The sequence below is a fragment of the Hypanus sabinus genome, chromosome 25 (assembly GCF_030144855.1).
Source record: "Hypanus sabinus isolate sHypSab1 chromosome 25, sHypSab1.hap1, whole genome shotgun sequence".
In the NCBI taxonomy this organism is placed as follows: Eukaryota; Metazoa; Chordata; class Chondrichthyes; order Myliobatiformes; family Dasyatidae; genus Hypanus; species Hypanus sabinus.
Genome location: NC_082730.1, coordinates 25,801,857 through 25,825,530, shown reverse-complemented (window position 1 = coordinate 25,825,530; position 23,674 = coordinate 25,801,857). Strand labels below are relative to the sequence as shown.

The window sequence follows — 23,674 nt, the reverse complement described above, 5'->3', positions numbered from 1 at the left end:
GGAACTGAAGGTGGATAAATCCCCTGGACCGGATGGCTTGCATCCCAGGGTCTTAAGGGAAGCGGCGGTCGGGATTGTGGATGCATGAGTGATAATTTTTCAAAACTCATTGGACTCAGCAATGGTCCCAGCAGATTGGAAAAATGCTAATGTAACTCCTTTATTTAAAAAGGGCAATAGACAGAAGGCTGGGAATTATAGGCCAGTTAGCCTAACATCTGTGGTTGGCAAAATGTTGGAATCGATAATTAAGGAAACAGTAACAGGGCATTTGGATAAACTTAGCTTAATAGGACAAAGTCAGCATGGCTTTACAAAAGGGAAGTCATTTTGACAAATTTGTTGGAGTTCTTTGAGGACATAACATATAGGGTAGATAAAGGGGAACCAGTGGATGTGGTGTATTTGGACTTCCAAAAGGCATTTGACAAGGTGCCACACCAAAGATTATTACTTAAAGTAAAAAATCATGGGATTGGGGGTGATATTCTGGCATGGGTGGAGGATTGGCTTTCTAACAGAAAACAGAGAGTTGGGATAAATGGTTTATTCTCAGACTGGCAGTTGGTGACTAGTGGTGTTCCGCAGGGGTCGGTGTTGGGACCCCAACTCTTTACAATCTATTTTAATGATTTGGAGAAAGGGACTAAGTGCAACGTATCGAAGTTTGCTGATGACACAAAGATGGGAGGGAGTGTAATGAGTGCGAAGGACATTGAAACCCTGCAGGGGGACATAGATAGGCTGAGTGATTGGGCAGACATTTGGCAGATGAAATATAATAATGACAAGTGTGAGGTCTTGCACTTTGGCAGGAAAAATAATAGAGCAAGTTATTATCTAAATGGAGAGAAACTGGAAAGTGCTTCTGTGCAAAGGGATCTGGGGGTCCTGGTGCAGGAAACACAAAAAGTTAGTATGCAAGTGCAGCAGGTGGTCAAGAAGGCCAATGGAATGCTGGCTTTTATTGCTAGGGGGATGGAGTATAATAACAGGGAGGTCTTACTGCAGTTGTACCGGGTATTGGTGAGACCACACCTGGAGTACTGCGTGCAGTTCTGGTGTCCATATTTAAGAAAGGACATACTGGCTCTTGAGGCAGTGCAGAGAAGGTTCACTAGATTAATTCCGGGGATGGGTGGGTTGGTGTATGATGAGAGGTTGAGTAGACTGGGACTCTACTCATTGGAGTTCCGAAGAATGAGAGGTGATCTTATTGAAACATATAAGATTGTGAAGGGGCTTGATCGGGTGGATGCAGGGAGAATGTTCCCAATGATGGGTGAAACTAGGACTAGGGGGCATAATCTTAAAATAAGGGGATGCCGTTCCAGGATGGAGATGAGGAGAAATTTCTTCTCTCAGAGGGTAGTGGGGCTGTGGAATTTACTGCCCCAGAGAGCTGTGGAAGCTACTCCACTCAATAAATTCAAAACGGAGATAGACATTTTCCTGGATAAAAATGGCATTAGGGGATACGGTGAGCGAGCAGGTAAGTGGACATGAGGCTAGGTTTAGATCAGCCATGTGATCTGCTGGGCCAGTTTTCGATAGCCTGGATGGGTCGGAGAGAAATTTTCCAGATTTTTTCTCTTCAATTGGCAAATCGTTTTTTTTCCCCCCGGGTGATCACATGGGTTTGGGCGGGATGAATAATAAAATAAAATGGGCGGCATGGTGCCCTGTTGGTTGGCACTGTTGCCTTGTGGGATTCGGTGAAAACTAGAGTTAAGATTGGATCAGCCATGATCTTGTTGAGTGGCGGAGCAGGCTTGAGGGGCCGATTGGCCTACTCCTGCTCCTTTCTCTTATGTTCTTATGTTATGTAAATAAATAATACGGAGAAAGTGAGTTGTGGAGTCCTTGAAAGTGGGTCCTTAAGCTTTATTCAGTATTGAGCTGAGTGAAGTTACCTGCACTGGTTCAGGAGCCTTATGGTTGAAGGATGATAAATGGCTTGTGTCCCTCCTTCCCAGTGGTAGCAGCAAGAAGAGCATGTGGTCTAGATGGTGAGGTCCTTGAAGATGGATGCTAATTTCTCATGGCAGCACTCCTTGTAGATGATCAAAGGAGGGGAGGGATTTTCCTGTGTTGGACTGAGCTGTATCCACTACTTTTTGTAGGCTTTTCCATTCTTGGGCATTGGTGTTTCCGTACCAGGCCATGATATCAAGGTGTGAGGAATGTCAGCTGTTGTAGTCAGGAAGTTGTTTCACCATCAGCTAACTTGGTTATATTGTACATAACTCCTAGTGGGACAAAAAAACTTAAATAAGCAATCCTCCAGATTCAGAACTAAGCTGATTAGTCTTTTTAATTTTTTTGTTCACAAGGTGGTGGCAGTACTGGCAATTCAAGTGTTTATTGGCCCCTCACTAAAATACCCAAAGTTGAGAAGCTGGTTAAGTTTCAACTAGTGGATCCTGAAGTCACATAAGAAGTCAGGTACAGTAAGGACAGCACACTTCCATCCCAGAAAAACATTCATAGAAGAACATAGGTTTAGTGATAATACATTTGTCTCATGGTCTCTACTACTATTCAGTGATTCCTGAAGAAAGGTCTCGGCCTAAAACATCGACTATTTATTCCTCATGCAGTTTGTGTGTGTTGCTTCAGATTTCCAGCATCTGCAGATTTCATTGTGTTTGTGATTACTATTTTTTTAATCCAAATGAGGTGTACTATATAGCTAGCAAACACAAGGAAATCTGCAGATGCTGGAAATTCAAACTCAGGTTGGAGGAACAACACCTTATATACCAGCTGGGTAGCCTCCAACCTGATGGCATGAACATTGACTTCTCTAACTTCCATTAATGCCCCTCCTCCACTTCTTACCCCATCCCTGACATATTTAGTTGTTTGCCTGTTCTCCATCTCCCTCTGGTGCTCCCCCCCTTTCTTTCTCCTGAGGCCTCCCGTCCCATGATCCTTTCCCTTCTCCAGCTTTGTATCACTTTCGCCAATCACCTTTCCAGCTCTTAGCTTCATCCCACCCCCTCCGGTCTTCTCCTATCATTCCGCATTTCCCCCTCCCCCCACTACTTTCAAATCTCTTACTATCTTTCTTTTCGGTTAGTCCTGACGAAGGGTCTCGGCCCGAAACGTCGACAGAGCTTCTCCCTATCGATGCTGCCTGGCCTGCTGTGTTCTACCAGCATTTTGTGTGTGTTGTTGTACTATATAGCTTATGCTCCTAGAAAAATTAGCAAGGGAATCTGCTATTGTTTGCTAGCTTGTGACTTCATGCTGAAAGTATGGATGGCAGATGAAGGTAGAATTAACGGGTGCTTTCCACTGTAGAAAGGTTTGTAGCCAGCAATTGTTTAGAAGCTTCCATGTTGCCAGTAGTGGAAATATACCAAAGGATGTCTTTGAGAAGGAGAATTCTCCTCCTAAGCGATCCCATGTCATTTTAATTCTCCCTTTTTTATCCTTTTGGAGTTAGTTCCAAAAAATCATTAGAGGAATAAATGGCAGATTTTTCTAAACAGATCAAAATCTGTGTTTCCATGTGTGTTCAATATTTGGCTTTGGGTGTTACAGGCAAATAAATATTTTTCCTAAATGCTTTTACACCCAGTCAGCATTGCCTCCAGTGAGCTGCTGTGTTTGGGTGTTTAAAGAAATCAGGTGACTCCGTGCTTGTTGACACTCTTGCTGCCAAGAAAACCTCTGACTCAGATATTTTCCTGTTTCTTTGGCATAAGTGGGACTGGACTGCAGAACCTAGTTTTCTTCTGGTGGGATTCATAGTCGTCTGGATGAAAGATGGGAGTGCAGGAGCAGGGAGAATTCTACTTTTAACATCGGCTTTGGACTGTGCACAGCTCGGGTTAGATACAGAAACCATTAAACCCCCACCAGGGTGGTTTGGAAACTGTGAAGCACCATCAATAGCCTGTCCAGCACGGACTCTCTGAGGCAGTAATGTCCTGGAGATTCATGAGAAACTGGACGGACATTGTCTACAAAACACATAATAGGCAGCACATGGCCAGTTTTACTCCCAACAGTCTGGGCTAGGTTCCAACAGGATTAAACGATACTGAATTTCTAATAAGTTTTGGCAGAGCATGCATTGAGGTGTAGCTGACCACAATAATCTTGCACGTGCTCAGAATAAAAGCAGGCATGATTATTTGTGTCATTCAGAAACATGAGAAGTGACTTTGACATTGTGTGGCAGCTAATTGTCAGCTGATGGCTTTATTAAAGAATTTAATAGAAAGGCGTAATCTGCTGCCAAATTGTGTTTTACAAGTGTAGAGGATCAAAGTAAAAAAGGACAGTTTTTCCATAAAAGACCTCACTTTTGATCCCACCAAATCCTCATGGTCAGGACAGGCTTGTCTGTTAACTGTATTGCGCAGTCTTTATGGGGATAAGAGAAGCAGAGGGGAGAAAGTTAGATAATCAAACACTTTCAAAATGCTGGTGGAATGCAGCAGGCCAGGCAGCTGATGCACCATCAATAACTCTCTCTGAGACGTGAAGGCGAGATATCGGCTTTTATTGACTGGAAGAAAGAACAAGCAGTAGTTGACCACCATACTACATCCTGGAGACTGAGGGCCGGGCTCAGGCCTCAATCGCCTTTATACCAGGGTCTGTGGGAGGAGCCACGGTCAGTGGGAGGAGCCACAGGAGCAGTCAGCAGGGGGTGTGTCCAGACAGGTATATGTAGTTCATCACAGCAGCATCTATAGAAAGAAATACAGTTGACGTTTCAGGCCAAGACCCTTCATTAGGGCTAACTAAAGAAGAGATAGTAAGAGTGGGAGGGGGAGATCCAAAATGATAGGAGAAGACAGGAGGGGCAGGGGTGAAGCTAAGAGCTCGAAAGTTGATTGGCAAAAGGAATACAGAGCTGGAGAAGGGAAAGGATCATGCGACAGGAGGCCTTGGGAGAAAAAAAGGGGGGGGGGACACCAGAGGGAGATGGAGAGCAGGCAAGGAGTGATTGTGAGATGGACAGAGAGAAAAGGAAAAAAAGTTGGGGGAAATAATAAATAAATAAGGGATGGGGTTAGAAGGGGAGGAGGGGCATTAAAGGAAGTTAGAGAAAACAAAGTTGAATCAATGATGAAGCCACACTCAGATTGGAGTAACAACACCTTATATTCCGTCTGGGTAGCCTCCAACCTGATGGCATGAACAATGATCAACTTTTGAGCTCTTAGCTTCACCCCTCCCCCTCCTGTCTTTTCCTATCATTTCGGATCTCCCCCTCCCCCTCCCACTTTCAAATCTCTTACGATCTTTCCTTTCAGTTAGTTCTGATGAAGGGTCTCGGCCTGAAATGTTGACTGTGCTTCTCCCTATAGATGCTGCTTGGCCTGCTGTGTTCCACCAGTATTTTGTGTGTGTTGCTTGAATTTCCAGCATCTGCAGATTTCCTCATGTTTGTGTAGTCAAACACTTTACTAGGAATATTCTTGGGGGAACTCTCTCTTTGAATCTGGAATAATTGCAGACTATCGCTCTCATTTCAGATGACCAGTCACGAAAAGGTAGTGACCATTGGTGCTGGGGGGGAATCTTTATTTATCTTATCTTTAATATCTTCTTGGAGTTCAACCCTTCCTTGGATTTTCAGGGACACCAGATTGATTCCTGGGATGGCAGGACTTTCATAAGAAGAAAGACTGGATCGACTAGGCTTATACTCACTGGAATTTAGAAGATTGAGGGGGGATCTTATTGAAACGTATAAAATTCTAAAGGGATTGGACAGGCTAGATGCAGGAAGATTGTTTCCGATGTTGGGGAAGTCCAGAACAAGGGGTCACAGTTTAAGGATAAAGGGGAAGCCTTTTAGGACCAAGATGAGGAAAAACTTCTTCACACAGAGAGTGGTGAATCTGTGGAATTCACTGCCACAGGAGACAGTTGAGGCTGGTTCATTGGCCATATTTAAGAGGAAGTTAGATATGGCCCTTTGTGGCTAAAGGGATCAGGGGGTATGGAGAGAAAGCAGGTACAGGGTTCTGAGTTGGATGATCAGCCATGATCATACTGAATGGCGTCGCAGGTTCGAAGGGCCAAATGGCCTACTCCTGCACCTATTTTCTATGTTTCTATGTTTCTAACAGGTTCTCACATTCTTCAGATTGACAGGTGGACAGAGCCAGACGCTTAGACTTTAAATTGGTCAATACTGTCCTGCCTTCAACAGAAGCTTGCATGACTTTTACATGAAAAATACAGCAAGTAATATTAGTCCCTGACAAATGTGTCTTTTGGATGATTGTCAGGGAGATTAGAACACTTTGTCCTGAGGAACAACCATCATTGCTCCCTCCTGGAACAGCTAAATTTTGTTAGCAATGTAGAGTACTGAGATTCCAGTGAGGGAACTCCATTCTCTTAGTTTCTATCGAAACCTTCCTGTCTTTGTATAACCCTCACCCATCGATTTCATTCCCTTATCAAAAACACTTTGAATGCACCTGGTTCCAACATTGAAATGGCTCCAGCTCCAATGCTGTTTATCTTTCCTAGCCCAAATCCTTCAATTTGCACAATCACCCCTAGCGCTGTATTCTCCAGTGATGACCCCAATCTCCACTTCCCACCCTCCGTGAACCACAAGGTGTCAATACCAAAGCAAACATCCCTGGGCCTGGCTGCCTCCAATGGTCAATCTAAAATCTTTATCCAATTTCCCCAGCTCCTGTTGACCTTTTTCTCACTCTGGACCAAAGTTGGTCTATGATGGCAGAAAGGAGGAGGTATAATGTTAATTTTCAAGCCCATTGGCATGAATCTATTGGGGCTAAAGAAACAAAATACTGGAGGAACTCAGCAGATCAGGCAGCATTTATAGAGGGAAACAGACATTTGGCCATCTTGTGTCTCCAGGAGCCAATTGGACAATTTGCAGCCTCTTAAGATGTAATCTATTATGTATCTACATATTTTGTCCATTAATGCATCTTAATACTTTTTATCTTCCATTGCAGTCTTTCTGGTCTTTAACTATGAGAATCAGCCTTCTCTGTAGCTTTCTTTCTTGTTCCTGCTTAGCTCCAAACATGCATTCCTACAATATCGCATCACAACTTGCTTCTTAACTAAGTTGTTCTCAGGACTAAAGCTCATTTATAGCATCAGTACAGCTTTTGAAACAGTACGATCCCTGTCACCTAACTGCTTTTTCCCAATTGGTTTTGTTCCTTTCAATTAAAACTCTGAGGCCTTGATGTCATCTGAGGGTTTGCAATTAAAAAAAATAATGAAAGCTTAATTTTTTTCCCCAACTGACACTAAGACTGGCAGGCAATGGAACCTACAAACAAAATCACTGAAATTAAGAATTTCAAAAAAATGTGCATTGCTACTTTTAGATATTCAGATTGCAAAATTACTCATAATTATCCTTGATTCACACTCAAGAAAATACATAGTGAGATGTGTGGTCCCTTATAAAATTGCAGTCTGATATTACTGTTAAGCACAGCTGCAATTGAAATGACAAACATATTTAGACATAAAAATCCATTTGAGCAGAAAGTGTTTTTTGTTTTCAGCTTGGTGGTGTTTGTCTCACAGAACTAAAAGTGGAGTTGTAATAAACATGTTCGATAAATGTTGAAATTGCTGCTTTATTAAGGAATGAAAATGGAAACTTCCAAAATACTGCAAAAATAGTACCACAAGACCTTATCTTTTTGTGCCTCAGGATTGCAAATGACATGCTTCCATTCCAGTTTGGTGGATTCTGAGGTGATTCATGAGGCCAGTGTTGGAAACACAGGTTCTTCCTCCCATAGTACTGGTGGAGCCTCTGGGATTTGGAGTAAAGGGTGGGTAGTTTGTGAGGTACTTTACTCCCTCTGTCAGTTACGCGCAGCTTTTGAATGTTCTCAGGGCATAGACTTCAGCGCCGACCTGAATGTTCGTTCTGCACTTTGAACCTCTAGGACGTGTCCTCTTCTCACTTGTCCCATCAAGGAGGAGTTTCAGGAGCCAGATGGCACAGTGTCAGTGATTCAGAAACAGCTTCTTCCCCTCCACCATGAGATTTCAGAATGGTTCGTAAATCCATGAGCACTCATTATTCCTGCTTTGCGCTATTTATTTGTTTAGCAATTTTATGTCTTTGTACTGTACAAAGACAACACATTTCACATCATAAAAAGACTGATAATGAACCTGATTCTGATTCCCAGCAATCAATGGAGATGTTGCAAGACTTCAAGGAGGTTTGGAGTGAATCCTTGAACCTCTTCTAGTGACAGGATAGAAGGTTTGCTTCAGGAGCCTGATATTGGACTTTCAAATAGCACGTTTTGCCCAATGGAGCGTAGTGAATGCAAGTAGCATCTCACTGCAGGGACTGGTGGCCTGGGAGAGAACACTAATGCTGGCTTGCTTATTCTTCCAGAGGTAGTACTGGTGACATTTTAATCATTTTTAGAGTTGTCTATGTATATAGTCTAAGTTGCAGAATTATGTTGGAGAAAAGCTTCATTACTGCCGGTAAAATCATGAGTTTTGTATCTGGCCTGAAGTTCTCAATCAATGAAAGACAATGTTGTCGAATAGCAGGGCAATGACTGATTTTATCCAGTGGATTTTATTAGATTCAAGGCTGTTTATTTCTCTCCTATCAAATTTTGTTCTATAATGAATGATAACCATCCATCAAATGTCCTTCCACACACCATTGTGAACACTTTTGGGCCCCTTATCTAAGAAAGGATGTGCTGACATTGCAGAGAGCTCAAAGGAGGTTCATGAAAATGATTCCAGGATTGAAAGGCTTGTCGTATGAGGAGCGTTTGATGGCTCTGAGCATCAGTTCACTGGAATTCAGAAGAATGAGGTGTGACCTCATTAAAACCTATCAAATGTTGAAAGACCTCAATAAAGTGGATGTGTAAAGAATGTTTCCTATGGTGCGGGGTCTATTACCAGAGGGCAGAGCCTCAGAATGGAGGGGAATCCTGTTATAATAGAGATGAGGAGGAATTTCTTTATTCAGAGAGTGGTGCATCTGTGGAATTCGTTGCTACAGGTGGCTGTGGAGGCCAAATCACTGGGTATATTTAAGGCAGAAGTTGATAGATTCTTGATTAGTCAGAGCATGAAAGAATACTGGGAGAAAAAGGAGATTGGGCTGAGAGGAAAAATGAATCAGCTATAATGAAATGGAGAAGCAGATTCAATGGGCCAAATGGCCTAATTCTGCTCCTATGTCTTATGGTCTTTATCCAATCTATCCAATCACTTTCCCTACTTCCATGTGTAGGATTTGTCCATTTATGAGTTCTTCCCACTGCTGATATTAATCGTAATTTTATCCACTAATGCTGTGGAAGATTTTCGGGAAAGGCATGTTAAATCGGCAATGCGTGGCAGAGCAGGAATGTTTTCATGAGGACTTGTTGTACAATGCTGCCCTGTAGAATACCCATGATCTTATTTGTTATAGAATCGGTCTTGCTTGCTTATTCTGGGAGCATTTCCTATAGGCATCCCAGCATTGCAGTTTTGAGGGGCATGCAGGGTAGGCAGATGAGGAAATTTCTTTGTGGCGAGGGCTGAAACATCAAATAGTTGAGTTAAGTAGGGCTCCAAAAGGTCAGATCATGATATTGTGTGGGTTGCTGGTGACTGGCTGTCGAGATGGTAATGGGCGATGTGATTGAACTGTGCAGGGCAAAGATAAGACCATAAGACTTAGGAGCAGAATTGGGCCATTTGGCCCAACGAGTCTGCTCCACCATTCAATCACGGCTCATCCTTTTTTCCCCTTCTCAACCCCATTCCCCTGTCTTCTCCCCATAACCTTTGATGCTATGTCCAATCAAAAACCTATCAAACTCTGCCTTAAGTATACCTAATGGCCTGGCCTCCATAGCTGCCTGTGGTTAAAAAAAAATTCCACAAATTCCACAAATTCACCAACCTCTGGCAAGAGAAATTTCTACACTTCTCTATTTTAAAATCCCTCTATCCTGATGCTGTGCCCTCTTGTTCTAGACTCCCCACCATGGGAAACATCCTTTCCACATCTACTCTGACTAGATCGGGGGTCGGCAACCTGCGGCTCCCGAGCCATTTGTGGCTCTTTCACCTCTGTGCTGCGGCTCCCTGTGGCTTTGGGAAATAATTGGTCAGTATTTAATTAAAATGTATTTTATGTTAGTTTGTTAGCTTTTGAAATGTAATTCTAAATTTGAAGATTATGGTGATCTTGTACAATCTAAGTGTGGCGACACATTTCCTGGCACATCCGAAACGGCTCACAATTAGCCAGCATTCCGGCTAAGGGAGATAGCCTACGGGGGTTTGTGAGTACGCGTCTTTTGCAGCATCTGCGTCCATGGGGGCTGGGTTGAGGGAGGCTTAAAAGCAAGGCTGTTTAGTTCGAATAAAGCTATCTTTGACTGCAGTTTACTGACACCGCTACAACGTGTTTTTATCGCTGGCTGTCCAGACGGAAGGTGCTGAAACGCTTTGTCGCGTGTCTGGAAGAAGTGAAAACTTTCCTGGGCAGCAAAGGGCTCACCTTTCCTGAGCTGGAACAGCCAGAGTGGCTGGAAAAGCTACACTTCATGGTAGACATGACAGCGCACCTGAACACGCTGAACACAGCTCTTCAGGGGAAAGGACGTACAGCCCTGCACATGTTGGAGGATGTCTTGGCATTCGAGCGCAAGTTGACGTTGCTTGCCAGAGATTTACAGAAAGGCACTTTGTCTCACTTCCCCAATTTGAGAGAGTTCAAACAAGGTCACGACATGATAATTTCGGAGTATTTACATTCTGCAATCATCGCAATGCAAACATCGTTTGGGAAACGCTTCTGTGAGTTCAGAGAGGAAAAAAACACATTATCCTTCCCGGTCACTCCCTTAAGCATCGATCCTTCCCTACTGAATACGACTGCATTGGCAGGTGTGAGTCAACCTGATCTTGAGATGGAACTGGCCGACATAGCCGACAAAGACATATGGGTGTCCAAGTTTAGACGCTTGACAGCAGACCTTGAAGATGTTGCCCGTCAGAAGGCCGTTCTTGCTCAGAAACACAAATGGAGTGATATTGAAAACCTTCTAAAACCGGACAAACTTGTGTTCGAAACATGGAATGCTATGCCCGACATTTATGTAAACATTAAAAAGTATGCGCTTGGAGTCCTGTCGATCTTTGGATCCACATATGTAAGTGAGCAGGTGTTCTCCAACATGAACTTTATTAAAAACAAACATCGCGCACGCCTCACAGATGACAGCTTGCGATCCTGTGTAAAGATGAAGGTGATGTCATACAGCCCTGATGTGCAGACGCTGTGCGCTGAGGTCCAGGAGCAGAAATCCCATTAACCAAGTATGATAAATATTTTAATTGCCTATTATTTTATGTATATTCATATTTTTTCATTGTTCAGTGAAATAGTCCTTTTATTTTTCAGGCTGACAGCTGGCTGATGTTATTTTTGGTTTGCTGCTGGCGGAAAATTTAAGTTCGGCGTTTTTCATAAATACAAGAAGGACTCAAATAGACATTGAGTATTTTACTTAAAAGTAACTTTCAACCCAACGTCTTTTTTTCGGAGTTCAAAATGTTTTTGTTGCATGCAGAAATGTAATTTCGTTTTCTCTGCAGGAGTTCATCAATTTCATAAATGCAACACATTATAGTTTGTTTATACATAGCATAAAGGCAAAAAAAACGTTGTATGCAGTGTTATTTCATTTTAAATGTCAAACGGGTTTTGCGGCTCCCAGTGTTTTCTTTTCTATGGGAAACGGGTCCAAGTGGCTCTTTCAGTGGTAAAGGTTGCTGACCCCTGGACTAGATGTTTCAACATTTGAAAGGTTTCACTGAGATATCCCCCCTGATCCTTCTAAATTCCAGCTAGTATAGACCCAGAGCCATCAAACGTTCCTTGTATGATAATCATTTCATTCCCAGAATCATCCTTGTGAACTGCCTCTGGACCTTTGCCAGTGCCAGTGCATCTTTTCTTAAAGGAGGAGCCCAAAACTGTTCGCAATACTTAAGGTGAGGCCTCACCAGTGCCTGATAAATCATCAGCATACCCTGCTCTTGTATCGAAGACCTCTCGAAATAAATGCTAAAATTGCATTTGCCTTCTTCACCACCAACTCAATCTGCAAGTTAATCATTAGGACGTTCTGTACGAGGACTCCCAAGTCCCTTTGCATCTAAAATTTTTGGATTTTCTCCGCATTTAGAAAATAGTCTGCTCATTCATGCCTACTACCAAAATGCATGACCATGCATTTTCCAACATTGTATTTCATTTGCCACTTTCTTGTCCATTCTCCTAATCTGTCTAAATCCTTCTGCAGTCTTCCTGTTTCCTCAACACTACCTGCCCTTCCACCAATCTTCATATCATCTGTAAACTTGGCAACATTGCCATCCATTCCATCATCTAAATCATTGATATACAGCTTAAAAAGTGGTCCCAAAACCCACCCCTACGGAACACCACTGGTCACTGTCAGCCAACCAGACAAGGATAATTTTATTTCCACTTGTTGCCTCCTACCAATTATTCAATGCTCTGACCATGTTAGTAACTTTCCTGTCCTACCATGGACTCTTAACTTGGTAAGCAGACTCATGTGTGGCACCTTGTCAAAGGCCTTCTGAAAGTCCAAATATACAACATCCACTGCATCCCCTTTACCAATCCTACTTGTAATCTTCGCAAAGAATTCCAACAGGGTCGTCAGGCAAGATTTTCCCTTAAGGAAACGATGCTGACTTTGTCCTATCTCATCCTGTTTCACCAAGCACACCATAACCTTACCCTTAACAATCAGCTCAAACATCTTCCCAACCACCAAGGTCAGGCTAACTGGTCTATAATTTCCTTTCTGCAGCCTTCTTCTTAAAGAGGGAAGTGACATTTGCAATTTCCAGTCCTCTGGCACCATGCCAGAATCCAATGATTTTTGAAAGATCACTGCTAATGCTTCCACAATCTCTAACATTACTTCTTTCAGAACCCTAGGGTGCAGTTCATCTGGTCCGGGTGACTTATGTACCCTTAGGTCTTTCAGCTTTTTGTGCACCTTCTCCCTTGTAATAATAACTGCACCCACTTCTCTTCCTTCACAAACTACAACATCTGGCACACTGCTAGTTGTCTACCACAGTGAAGACTGATGCAAAATATTCATTAAGTTCATCTGCCATCCCCTTATCTCCCATTGTTATTTCTCCTGCCTCATTTTCCAGCAGTCCTAAATCCACTTTTATCTCTTTATTTTTTTTACATACTTGATAAAGGCTTTACTGTCTACTTTGATATTGTTTGCTAGCTTGCTTTCATACTTCACCCTTCCCCTTCTAATGATTCTTTTAGTTGCTCTCTGTAGGTTTTTAAAAATTTCCAAATCCTCTATCTTCCCACTAATTCTTGCTTTGTTGTATGTCCTCTCTTTTGTTTTTACATTAGCTTTGATTTCCCTTGGCAGCCACGGTTGTACTATTTTGCTATTTGAGTGTTAAAGGTGATTGTTTTGCAGGGTAGAGATTGCGGGGAGCAGAATTAGGCCACTTGACCCATTGAGTATGCTCCGCCATTTCATCATGGCTGATTTATTTTCCCTCTCAGTCCCAATCTCCAGCCTTTTCCCCGTATCCCTTCATGCCCTGACCAATCAAGAATCTAGCAACCTCCACCTTAAGTATTCCCAATGACGTGGCCTGAACATTCGCCTGTGACAACAAGTTCCACAGATTCACCAATTTCTGGCTAAAGGTATTCCTCCTCAACTCCATTCTAAAAGGACGTCCGTCTATTCTGAGGCTGTGTCCTCTGTTCCTAGTCTCTCCCACCATTGGAAACCTCCTCTTCACATCCACTCTATTGAGTTCTTTCAACTTTTGATAGGTTTCAATGAGGTCACACCTCATTCTTCTGAATCCTGGTGAATACAGGCCCAGAGCCATTAAATGCTCTTCATATGACAAGCTGTTCAATCCTAGAGTCAGTTCAGTGAACCTCATTTGAATCCTCTCCAATATCAACTCATGCTTTCTTACGTAAGGGGCCCAAAACTGCTCACAATATTTAAAGTGAGGCCTCACCAGTGCTTTGTAAAGTCTCAATGCTACATCCTTGCTTTTGTATTTCTAACATCGCTTTTCCCTTCCTCACCATCTGTAAATTAACCTTTAGGGAAACCTGCACAAGGACTCCCAAGATCCTTTGCACCTCAAATTTGTTAATTTTCTCTCCATTTAGAAAATAAACAACCCTTTTATTTCTACTAAAGTGCATTACCATACACTTCCCGCCCGCCATTTTATCCCATCTGCCACTTCTTAGCCCATTCTCCTCTAAGTCCTTTCTAATTGCTGAAAACTACGTGCCCCTCCACCTAACTTAAGTATCATCAGCAAACTTTGGAACAATGCCGTCAATTCTGTCATCCAGGTCATTGACATATAACATAAAGATAAGCAGTCTCAACACAGACCCCTGTGGAACACCAATAATCACTGGCAGCCAACCAGAAAGAGCTCCCTTTATTTCCATTCTTTGCCTCCTGCCAACCAGCCACTGCTTTATCCATGCTCATATCTTTCCTCTAATACCATGATAATTGAAGACATTGGAAGGTCTGAGAAGAATTGGTAGGAAGGGTTAAAATTTCTAATCACAATAATATATTTATTCACAGTCTATGTGGTAAATAAAAAAAAATTTAAAGCACTTTTACATTTATTATACTATCATTCTGCGAGGAGGAGGTTTACGCAGTCTTGAGAAAAATTAGGGTGAGATAATCCTCTGGGCCTTTCAAGGTGGCCCCTCAGACCCTGTGGGAGGCAAGCGCAGTAATACAAATGTTTGTAGTTAAAATATCCTTAGCCTCAGGTGAGGTGCCAGAGGATTGGAGGATTGGTAATGTTGTTCCATTGTTTCAGAAAGGCTCTAAAAATAAGCCAGGAAATTATAGGCTGGTTAGCCTGACATCAGTTGTGGGAAGGTTATTGGAAGGTATTCTGAGGGGCTGGATATATAGTTATTTGGATAGACAGGGACTGATTAGGAATAGTCAATGTGGCTTTGTGCATTGGAGATCATACCTAACCAATCTTACCAAGTTTTTTGAGGAAGTTACCAGGAAAGTTGATGAAGGCGGTGGATGTTGTCTACATGGACTTCTACAAAGCCTTTGACAAGGTCCCACATGGAAGGTTGATCAAGAAGGTGCAGTCTCTTGGCATTCAAGATGAGGTAGTAAATTGAATTAGACATTGGCTTCACTGTAGAAGCCAGAGAGTATTTATAAATGGTTGACTGTCCGACTGGAGGCCTGTGAATAATGGTGTGCCACAGGGACTGGTATTGGGTTTTTTCTTGTTTATTGTTTATAATGATCTGGATGATAATGTGGTAAACTGGATCAGCAAATTTGTTGAAGACGTAAAAATTGGAGTTGTAGTGGACAATGAGGAAGATTATCAAAGCTTACGGTGGGATCTGGACCAGCTGGTAAAACCAGATGAATAAGGGCAGATTGAATTTAATACGACAAGTGTAAGATGTTGCACTTCGGGAGGAACCACCAAGGTAGGTCTTACACAATGAGTGGTAGGGCACCAAGGGGTGTGGTCGAAGAGGGATCTGGGAATACAGACCCATCATTCTTTAAAAGTGGCACCTCAGGTATATAGGGTTGTAAGGAAATCTTTTCACACATTGGCTTTCATAAATCAATGTTTTGGGTGCAGAAGTCGGGATATTATGTTGTAATGTATAATATGTTGGTGAGGTCCAATTTTGGTCACCTACCTACAGGAAAGATGTGAATTAGATCGAAAGAATACAGAGAAAATTTACAAGGATGTTGCTGGGACTTGAAGCTCTGAGTTAGAGGGAAAGGTTGCATGGGTTAGGACTTTATACCCTAGAATGGAGAAGATTGAGGGGAGGTTTGATAGTGGTATACAGAATTTTGAAGGGTAAATGCAAGCAGGCTTTTTCCACTGAGTTTGGTGGGACTAACAACTAGAGGTCATGGGTTGAGGGTGAACAGTATAAGGAGAACATGAAGGGGAACTTCTTCGCTCAGAGGCTTGTAAGAGAGTGGAATGAGTTGCCAACAGAAGTGGTGGATGTGGGGTCAATTTCAGCAAAATTTGGATACGTACATGGACGGGAGGGGTATGGAGGGCAAAGGTCCGGACACAGTTGATGGACTAGATGGGCCAAAGGGCCTTTTCTGCAGTGTTGTGTTCTATGACTCTGTGAACCTATGACTATTCTCATACAAAGCATCAATGCTGCTCATAGTTCCTCAACAAATGCACCAATGAAACATTTGAACGAGTGTTACACAGCATCTAAGTTTTGACCTCGGGATCACCTTGCTAAGGCAGTTTCTGGGCTTGTCTGTCAGGTACTGCTCATACAGTTCGTCTCCATGTAATAATGAAATAGGCCTTGTGCTCCTGCATGAGTGGCCCACATAAAGACTAGCGAGGTGAAAGCAAATGCAGAGAAGTGGTGCCCAGGCATATCCTTACTTGTTATTGCAATGTTCATGTTCATGTGTCTCTCTGCTTTGCTGCAGGATCCAGAAGGGGTGAAGCAGGCTTCTCTCTCCAGACCATGATTCTTTAGTTCGGGTTTAGAAAGGTGCCTTCTTCCTCTTAAGCTTGTGGAACAAACTTTTATTTTAGAAAACATGAAATGAAACTTAGTGGTTTGAATGTCTGATTTTAGGAAATGTGTGTGTAATTGCTGAGTTCAATTACTGAACTGGAAGAATTGGAGATTAGAAGCAATGTGGGTCAGTGGTGTGTGAAACTTCCACCCACCAATTTCCACTAACAATGCAGTTTAGTGTAACTGGATATCTCGGGAACTAAGGGAAAAGCTGCAGATGATCTTGGTGATTTGGTGGAGGATATCCAGAGGAAGATGGATATTCCCCTGCCCCTCTCTCTCCTAAGGCTGCCGGCACTGCTCTGCTTGTCTTTTATTCTAGTACTCCACAGTCTCAAGAGGGATCTCCAGCATGGTCTCCTTCAAGCATTATCTTTCTTTTGACCTCTCCTATGAAGCTTGAGTAACACAATGCTCACACTTTTTTGAGTGAAACCCCAAAATCCAAATGAAGATTTAGAGTGTTGGTGAAATCTTGGCCAAGAGGCCCAGTTTATCTCAAAGTGCTCTTCAAGCATTGTGCAACTGCAGCAACAGGTGAGCATTGAAAGCCAGGAGCCTTGAGAAGCCTTAGAAGCTGTTTGCTATGTTGGGGAAGGACATTAAGTGAACAACCAACATAGCAAACAGCTTCATTAATAACCAACAGCAGGCTTCTAAATTGTCAATCAGAGGCTCAGAAGATTCCCCCGATGGAGGGTCTTGGCCCAAAGCATTAAATGTTTATTCCCATCCATAGTTGCTACCTGACGTGCAGCTGCTTTATCTCAAGAGTCAAGATTGTTTGTTGTCCTCCTTCAGTCCACAAGTGTAAAGGGGAGTGAAATAAGACCATAAGACAAAGGAGCAGGTCAGCCATCGAGTCTGCTCTGCCATTTTATCATGAGCTGATCCATTCTCCAATTTAGTCCCACTCCCCCATCTTCTCACCATAACCTTTGATGCCTATCAATCTCTGCCTTAAATACACCCAATAACTTGGCCTCCACTGCTGCCCGTGGCAACAAATTCCACAGATTCACCACCCTCTGACTAAAAGAATTTCTTCATAGCTCTGTTCTGAATGGGTGCCCTTCAATCCTTAAGTCATGCCCTCTCGTACTAGACTCCCCCACCATGGGAAACAACTTTGCCACATCCACTCTGTCCATGCCTTTCAACATTAAATTAAATTAAATCAATAACAAATAATTGTTACTCCAGATCTGATGCAGCTTAAAAATCATACAATAAACAGAAAGAATACAATTAATATAAATACATACTTTGTGCAATTTATGAAATATGGATTAATGCACATTATTTTGTCAGACATTGAGAAAGATGTATCCAATGACCTTACATTTGCAATGTGCATGTTCACAGTAAAATTGCTAATATTGCAAAAATGTTGCCAAAATTTAAATCAACTCAGTAATTTTGGGCGGATGAACTAGATAAATGATAAACTTGGGATATGCCAGGGTCAGATGAACACACTTGTGATGTTTCTGACCCAGACAAGGCTCAAGGCCAGTTCAGACAGCAGAAGTAGATAAATAACTCAACTTGGTGAGCAGAAAGATATAGGAGTAATAATATTGATGTCAATGAGAGAATCAGGCACAAAAGCAATTTTATCTGGGCCATGGACTGAAATAATAAAGTGCTGCTCTGCACTGTTTTACTGTGTATTGATTTCAACACCTAATGTTAGAATTACACTCAACAAGTTTAAAGATTTGGAAAAGCATTCACCAAATGAGATCATGAGCTTTATAAATGCAGGTTAATAGTGCAAAAGCAAGGAGCAGATTGGTTTGAATTTTGAGGCCTACTTGTTACACAGTATGAGATTTTTCTTGGGGGAGTGGACGTAGAGAAGTCGTAATCTTGCAACTAGTGGCAATCTCTCCATGAATTGAAGAATCGTGCTTTGGAGATTTTGCTGTAAAACATCAACATAAGTGCAAGCTGGCTTTTTCCACTGATGTAGGATGAGACTAGAACTAGAGGTCATGGCTTAAGGGTGAAAGGTGAAATGTTTAAGGGGAACATGAGGGGGACCTTCTTCACTCAGAGGGTGAAGAGAGTGTGCAATGAGCTGCCAGCATAAGTGATGGATGTGAGTTCAATTCAACATTTAAGAGAAATTTGTGTAGGTACATCATGGAAGGGAGGGGTATGGAGGTCTCTGGTCCTGGTGTGGTTGATGAGGCTGGCCAGATTTTTAGTTTACTACAGACTAGATGGGCCAAAGTGCCTGTTTCTATGGTGTAGTGTTCTATGACTCTTTGATGTTCCTGGCAAGTTGCCTTTCTTTTGACTAACTGCTCTGGTCCCCAAGAACTGTAAATTCAGTAGATCTCATACCACAACAATCCAACCAACCATGACTACACCCCTCTCTATCTCTCTTAAATTTCTTAAACACTAATTTCGATATAGCAAAGGATAGATGGGTGAGAGGGATTGTGACTTTTAGGCAAAGCGAGAAAGCTCAGAATACTGACCACTGTATCAGAAATACAGGGAGATAATAAAAGGGACGAAAGGGAGCGAGAAGGAGCGAGGGAGACAGTTTCAGATAAGACTGGGATTGCCTGGATTGTAGATATTTCCGTAACTCATCACTAATCACCAGGAGAAGCAGTGGAATGGGACTCATAAATCAAGGGGAGAGGTGCCTCCGGTCACAAGGCGCTGACTGAATCTCTTAATTATAAAGAATTTCTTGCTATTGAAGCACTCTATAGTGTGCAGCTTTTATTAATTGTCTGTGTCCATGCGGAACGTTGATGAGGGTCAAATGAACGTCTACAATTTGAAAACGTAAGGATGAGCAAGCTCCTTTTTTTAAAACTAATTTTATTTAAAACAATAATGTAAAGCAGTTCACCATTCATTTGAAAATAAGATCCAAGTTCATTAGTGATTTATCTTTTCAAGCCACAGTCACATGAAACATCAAGTTAATGTTGCATGTTGGCTTGCCATTTATTAATAACTGCTACACCTTGGTGGAAGGAGAGCCTGACTGGAAACAGACTCCAAGTTACAATGAGCAGTACCATTTTGAGCTGAGTCTTTTTCTTTCACTCAGAGAGAGTTACAGGATTTGGATCTTCAGTGTTGATCATTTTGGGAAGAAATCCTGAAATAATCTTAGAAGGAGGATGGAAATTCACCAAACATGAGAGAGATGAGAGAGGGCCATAACTCTCAGAATAAGCAAGGTACACCCAGTGACCATTTTATTAGGTTCAGGAGTGAAACCCAGTGAGGTCTTTTGCTGCTGTAGCCCATCCATTTTAAGGGTAAACATGTGTATTCAGAAATGTTCTCTGCACTCCGGAAGGGCATTTCTGAGTCCATCTGTTGTAACGTGTGGTTAGTTGAGTTACTGTTGCCTTCCTGTCAGCTTGAACCAGTCTGGCCATTCTCCTCTGATCTCTCTCATCAACACAGCCTCTTCACCCACAGAACTGGCACTCACTGGATGTGTTTTGAAACATTTCCTGTAAGCTGCAGAGGCTTGTGTGTGAAAATACCAGGAGACCAACAGTTTCTGAGATACTCAAGTCACCCCATCTGGCACCAACAACAACTCCATTGTCAGAGTCACTTAGATCACATTTTTTCCCAATATGAAGTTTGATCTGAGCAACAACTGAAGCTCTTGACTATGCCTGCATGCTTTTATGCATTGAGTTACTGCCACAGCATTGGCTGATTAGATATTTGCACTAACGAGTATATATGAAACACAAAATGTCAAGGCAGTTCAAAGGAGATTTGCCGAACAAGATTTTATAGTAACTAGTGCAAGGGCAAATCAGAGCAGAGCAGATGGCCAGGAGCTTAATTAAAGAGCTATAGTTTAAGAGATAAATTAAAATAAGAAAGAAAGGCAGTGAATCCCAGAGTTTAGCATCCAGTTTGTTGAAGAATGGTGCGTATGGTGGAACAATTGATAATGGGCATAATTAAGAGGACGAATTACAAAGTGTGCAGCAGGTCCAAGAGAATTAGAGAACTGAAAGTGATTACACAAGTAGAGAAGGTTGAGGCCATAAAGGAATTTGAAAACAAGTGTGAGGATTTAAAACTTATCATTGTTTAACAGAGGTCTGACAACCAAAAAGCATAACGTGATGTGTAAACAGGCATGGGTGGAGAAGAGGACACAGGCACTGGAGGTTTGACAAATCTAAGATTTTGGAGGCTGGAATGAAAGAGGAATTTGCTGGACCAGGGAAGTCAAAAAGACAGCGAAGACTTTTCAGCAGCAGGTTGAATGAGGCAGGGGCAGAATCAGCAGATATTACACTGGATAGTGTTATTGGAGCCATCAATGTGTAGTCTGATGCTCACTTCAAGGCCATTTAACACACACCCAGATCCAAGATTAAAAATTCAGGATTGTTTGTTGTCATTCTTTAGTAGACGAGTGTAAAGGAGTAATAATTTTTGTTACATTGGTAACACTGAGCGTCATAGGAAGTCATTCCTGCCTGTGGCCATCAAACTTTACAACTCCTCCCTCGGAGTGTCAGACACCCTGTGCCAATAGGCTGGTCCTGGGACTTATTTCCACTTGGAATAATTTACTTATTATTATTTAACTATTTATGGTTTTATATTGCTATATTTCTACACTATGCTTGGTTGGTGCGACTGTAATGAAACCCAATTTCCCTCGGGATCAATAAAGTATGTCTGTCTGTCTGTACTCTGGATTAGATGCAGCATTAAAAAAACAGAATGCACACAAGGAACACAATAAAAGAACAGAAAAACCAACAATAAATATGAATATAAAAGCAATCATATAAAACACAAGGTACCGGTTAATGTTATATACATAGACTGCTTGTATGTACATAACGTGATGTGTATGTAGTGGTAGTAGGTGTGGTGGTGGGGGGGGGGGGGGGTTAATGGGTGGAGGTGTTGATCAGCCAGACACTTGGGAGAAGTGCCTGTTTTGGAGTCCGGTATTCCTGGCATGCTGTGTAGCCTCTTCCCTGATGGGAGTGGGGCAAACAGCCCATTTAGAGACTATGGATGGTGAAAGCTTGGGAGTAAATAAACTGCTGGAGGAATTCATAAATGCAAAAATCTGCAGGTGCTGAAGATCTTGAGCAACTCATACAGATTGCTGGAGGAATTCAGCAACTCGGGCATCATATACGGAGGGAAATAAACTGTCGACATTTTGGGTCTAGACCCTTCAGCAGCACACCATCAGGCATGTAATAACGGCAGTAACATTGACTTTTCTATTTCCTGCTTAAATTTATATCCAACATCCTGGCTACTGTTCGTGGCCTGTTTATAACTCCCAGCACAGTCTTCTTACCCTTTCAGTTTCTTAATTCTACCCACAAGAATTCTACATCTTTCCATACGACATCATCTCTTTCTAAGGATTTGATGTCATTACTTAGCAACAGAGCCACCCCTTCTGCCTACCTGTCTGTCCTTCGAATCCCTTCGACAGATTAAGATAACGGGCGAAGAAGTGGCAGGTGGAACGCAGTGTAGGGAAGTGTGCGATCGTGCACTTTGGTAGAAGGAATAAAGGCATAGGCTATTCTCTAAATGGGGAGAAAATTCACAAATCTGAGGTGCAAAGGGATTTGGGAGTCCTTGTGCAGGATTCACTGTAAAAGTTAACTTGTAGGTTGAGTCAGTGGTAAGGAAGGAAAATATAAAGTTAGCATTCATTTCAAGAGGACCAGAATATATGAGCAAAGCTGTGATGCTAAGGTTTTATAAGGAAATGGTCTGACTGCACTTGGAGTATTGTGAGCTATTCTGGGACCCTTATCTAAGAAAAGATGTGCTGGCATGGGAGAAGGTCCAGAGGCAGGTTCACAAGAATGATTCTGGGAATGAAAAGGTTAACAGATGAGGACCATTTAATAGCTCCAGCCTGTACTCGAATGAGGGGAAAATCTCATTAAAACCTGTGGATTATTGGAAGGCTGAGATAGAGTGGATGTTGGGTACTTGTGTCCTATAGTGGATGAGTCAAGGACTAGAGAGCACAGCCTCAGAAGAGAGGGATGTCCATTTAGAAGAGGGAAGAGAAGGAATTTCTTCAGAATCAGAATCAGTTTTAATATCACCGGCATAGGTCATGAAATTTGTTGCTCAGTGACAGCAGTACATTGCAATAGAATGTATGAAAACTATAAATTACAAGAAGTGTATATAAAAGTAAATTAAAGAAGTAGTGCAGAAAGAGAGGGAAGATACTGAGGTAGTGTTCATGGGTTCTTTGCCCATTCGGAAATCTGATAGTGGAGGGAAAGATGCTGTTCCTGAAACGTTGAGTGTGTGTCTTCAGGCTCCTATACTTCCTCCTCAATGGTCGCAATGAGAAGAGGGCATGTCTTGGGTGATGGGGGTTCTTGATGATGGATGCATCACCTTTTGAAGGTGTCATGAATGCTGTGGAGTCTAGTACCGATGATGGAGCTGGCTGAGTTTATAAGTTTCTGCAGCTTTTTCCAATCCTGTGCCATGGCCCCTCCACACTAAATGGTGATGCAACCAGTTAGAATGCTCTCCATGGTAATCTGCAGAAGTCAGCATGTGTCTTGGGTGACTTACCGAATCTCCTCAAACTCCTAATAAAATACAGCTGCAGCCATGCTTTATTTGTAATTGTATCAATATGTTGGGACCAGGATAGATCCTCAGAGATGTTGATGCCCAGGAAGTTGAAACTCTTGACCTTTTCCACTTCTGATCCCTCAATGAGGACTGCGGTATGTTCCCTCAACTTCCCCTTCTTGAAGTTCACAATCAATTCCTTGGTCTTACTGCAGTTGAGTGCAGGTTATTATTACAACACCACTCAACCAGCTGAGCTACTTCATTCCTGTACACCTCTTCATGACCATCTGAAATCCTGTCAACTATAGTTGTCAGCAAATTTAAAGATGACATTTGAGCTGTGCTTTGCCACACATTCAGGAGTGGAAAGAGAGAAGAACAGTGAGCTAAGCA

The 23,674-nt window shown here is 42.3% G+C and overlaps 2 protein-coding genes across 2 annotated transcripts in view; both read left to right on the top strand.

Moving 5' to 3' along the window:
* mdfi (MyoD family inhibitor) overlaps positions 1-23,674 on the top strand; it is a 117,860-nt gene that overhangs the window by 25,674 nt on the left and 68,512 nt on the right. The gene's annotated exons all lie outside the window — the stretch shown is intronic.
* Positions 10,055-11,724, top strand: LOC132381285 (general transcription factor II-I repeat domain-containing protein 2-like). Its single transcript, XM_059950668.1, has 2 exons — positions 10,055-11,343; positions 11,429-11,724. Exon 1 carries the CDS (start codon positions 10,569-10,571, stop codon positions 11,337-11,339), a length of 771 nt encoding a protein of 256 aa, XP_059806651.1. The 5' UTR covers positions 10,055-10,568; the 3' UTR covers positions 11,340-11,343; positions 11,429-11,724.

Excerpts from the sequence above, each read along its gene's own strand:
- LOC132381285 (XM_059950668.1), top strand. The coding sequence starts at position 10,569 with ATGGTAGACATGACAGCGCACCTGAACACGCTGAACACAGCTCTTCAG.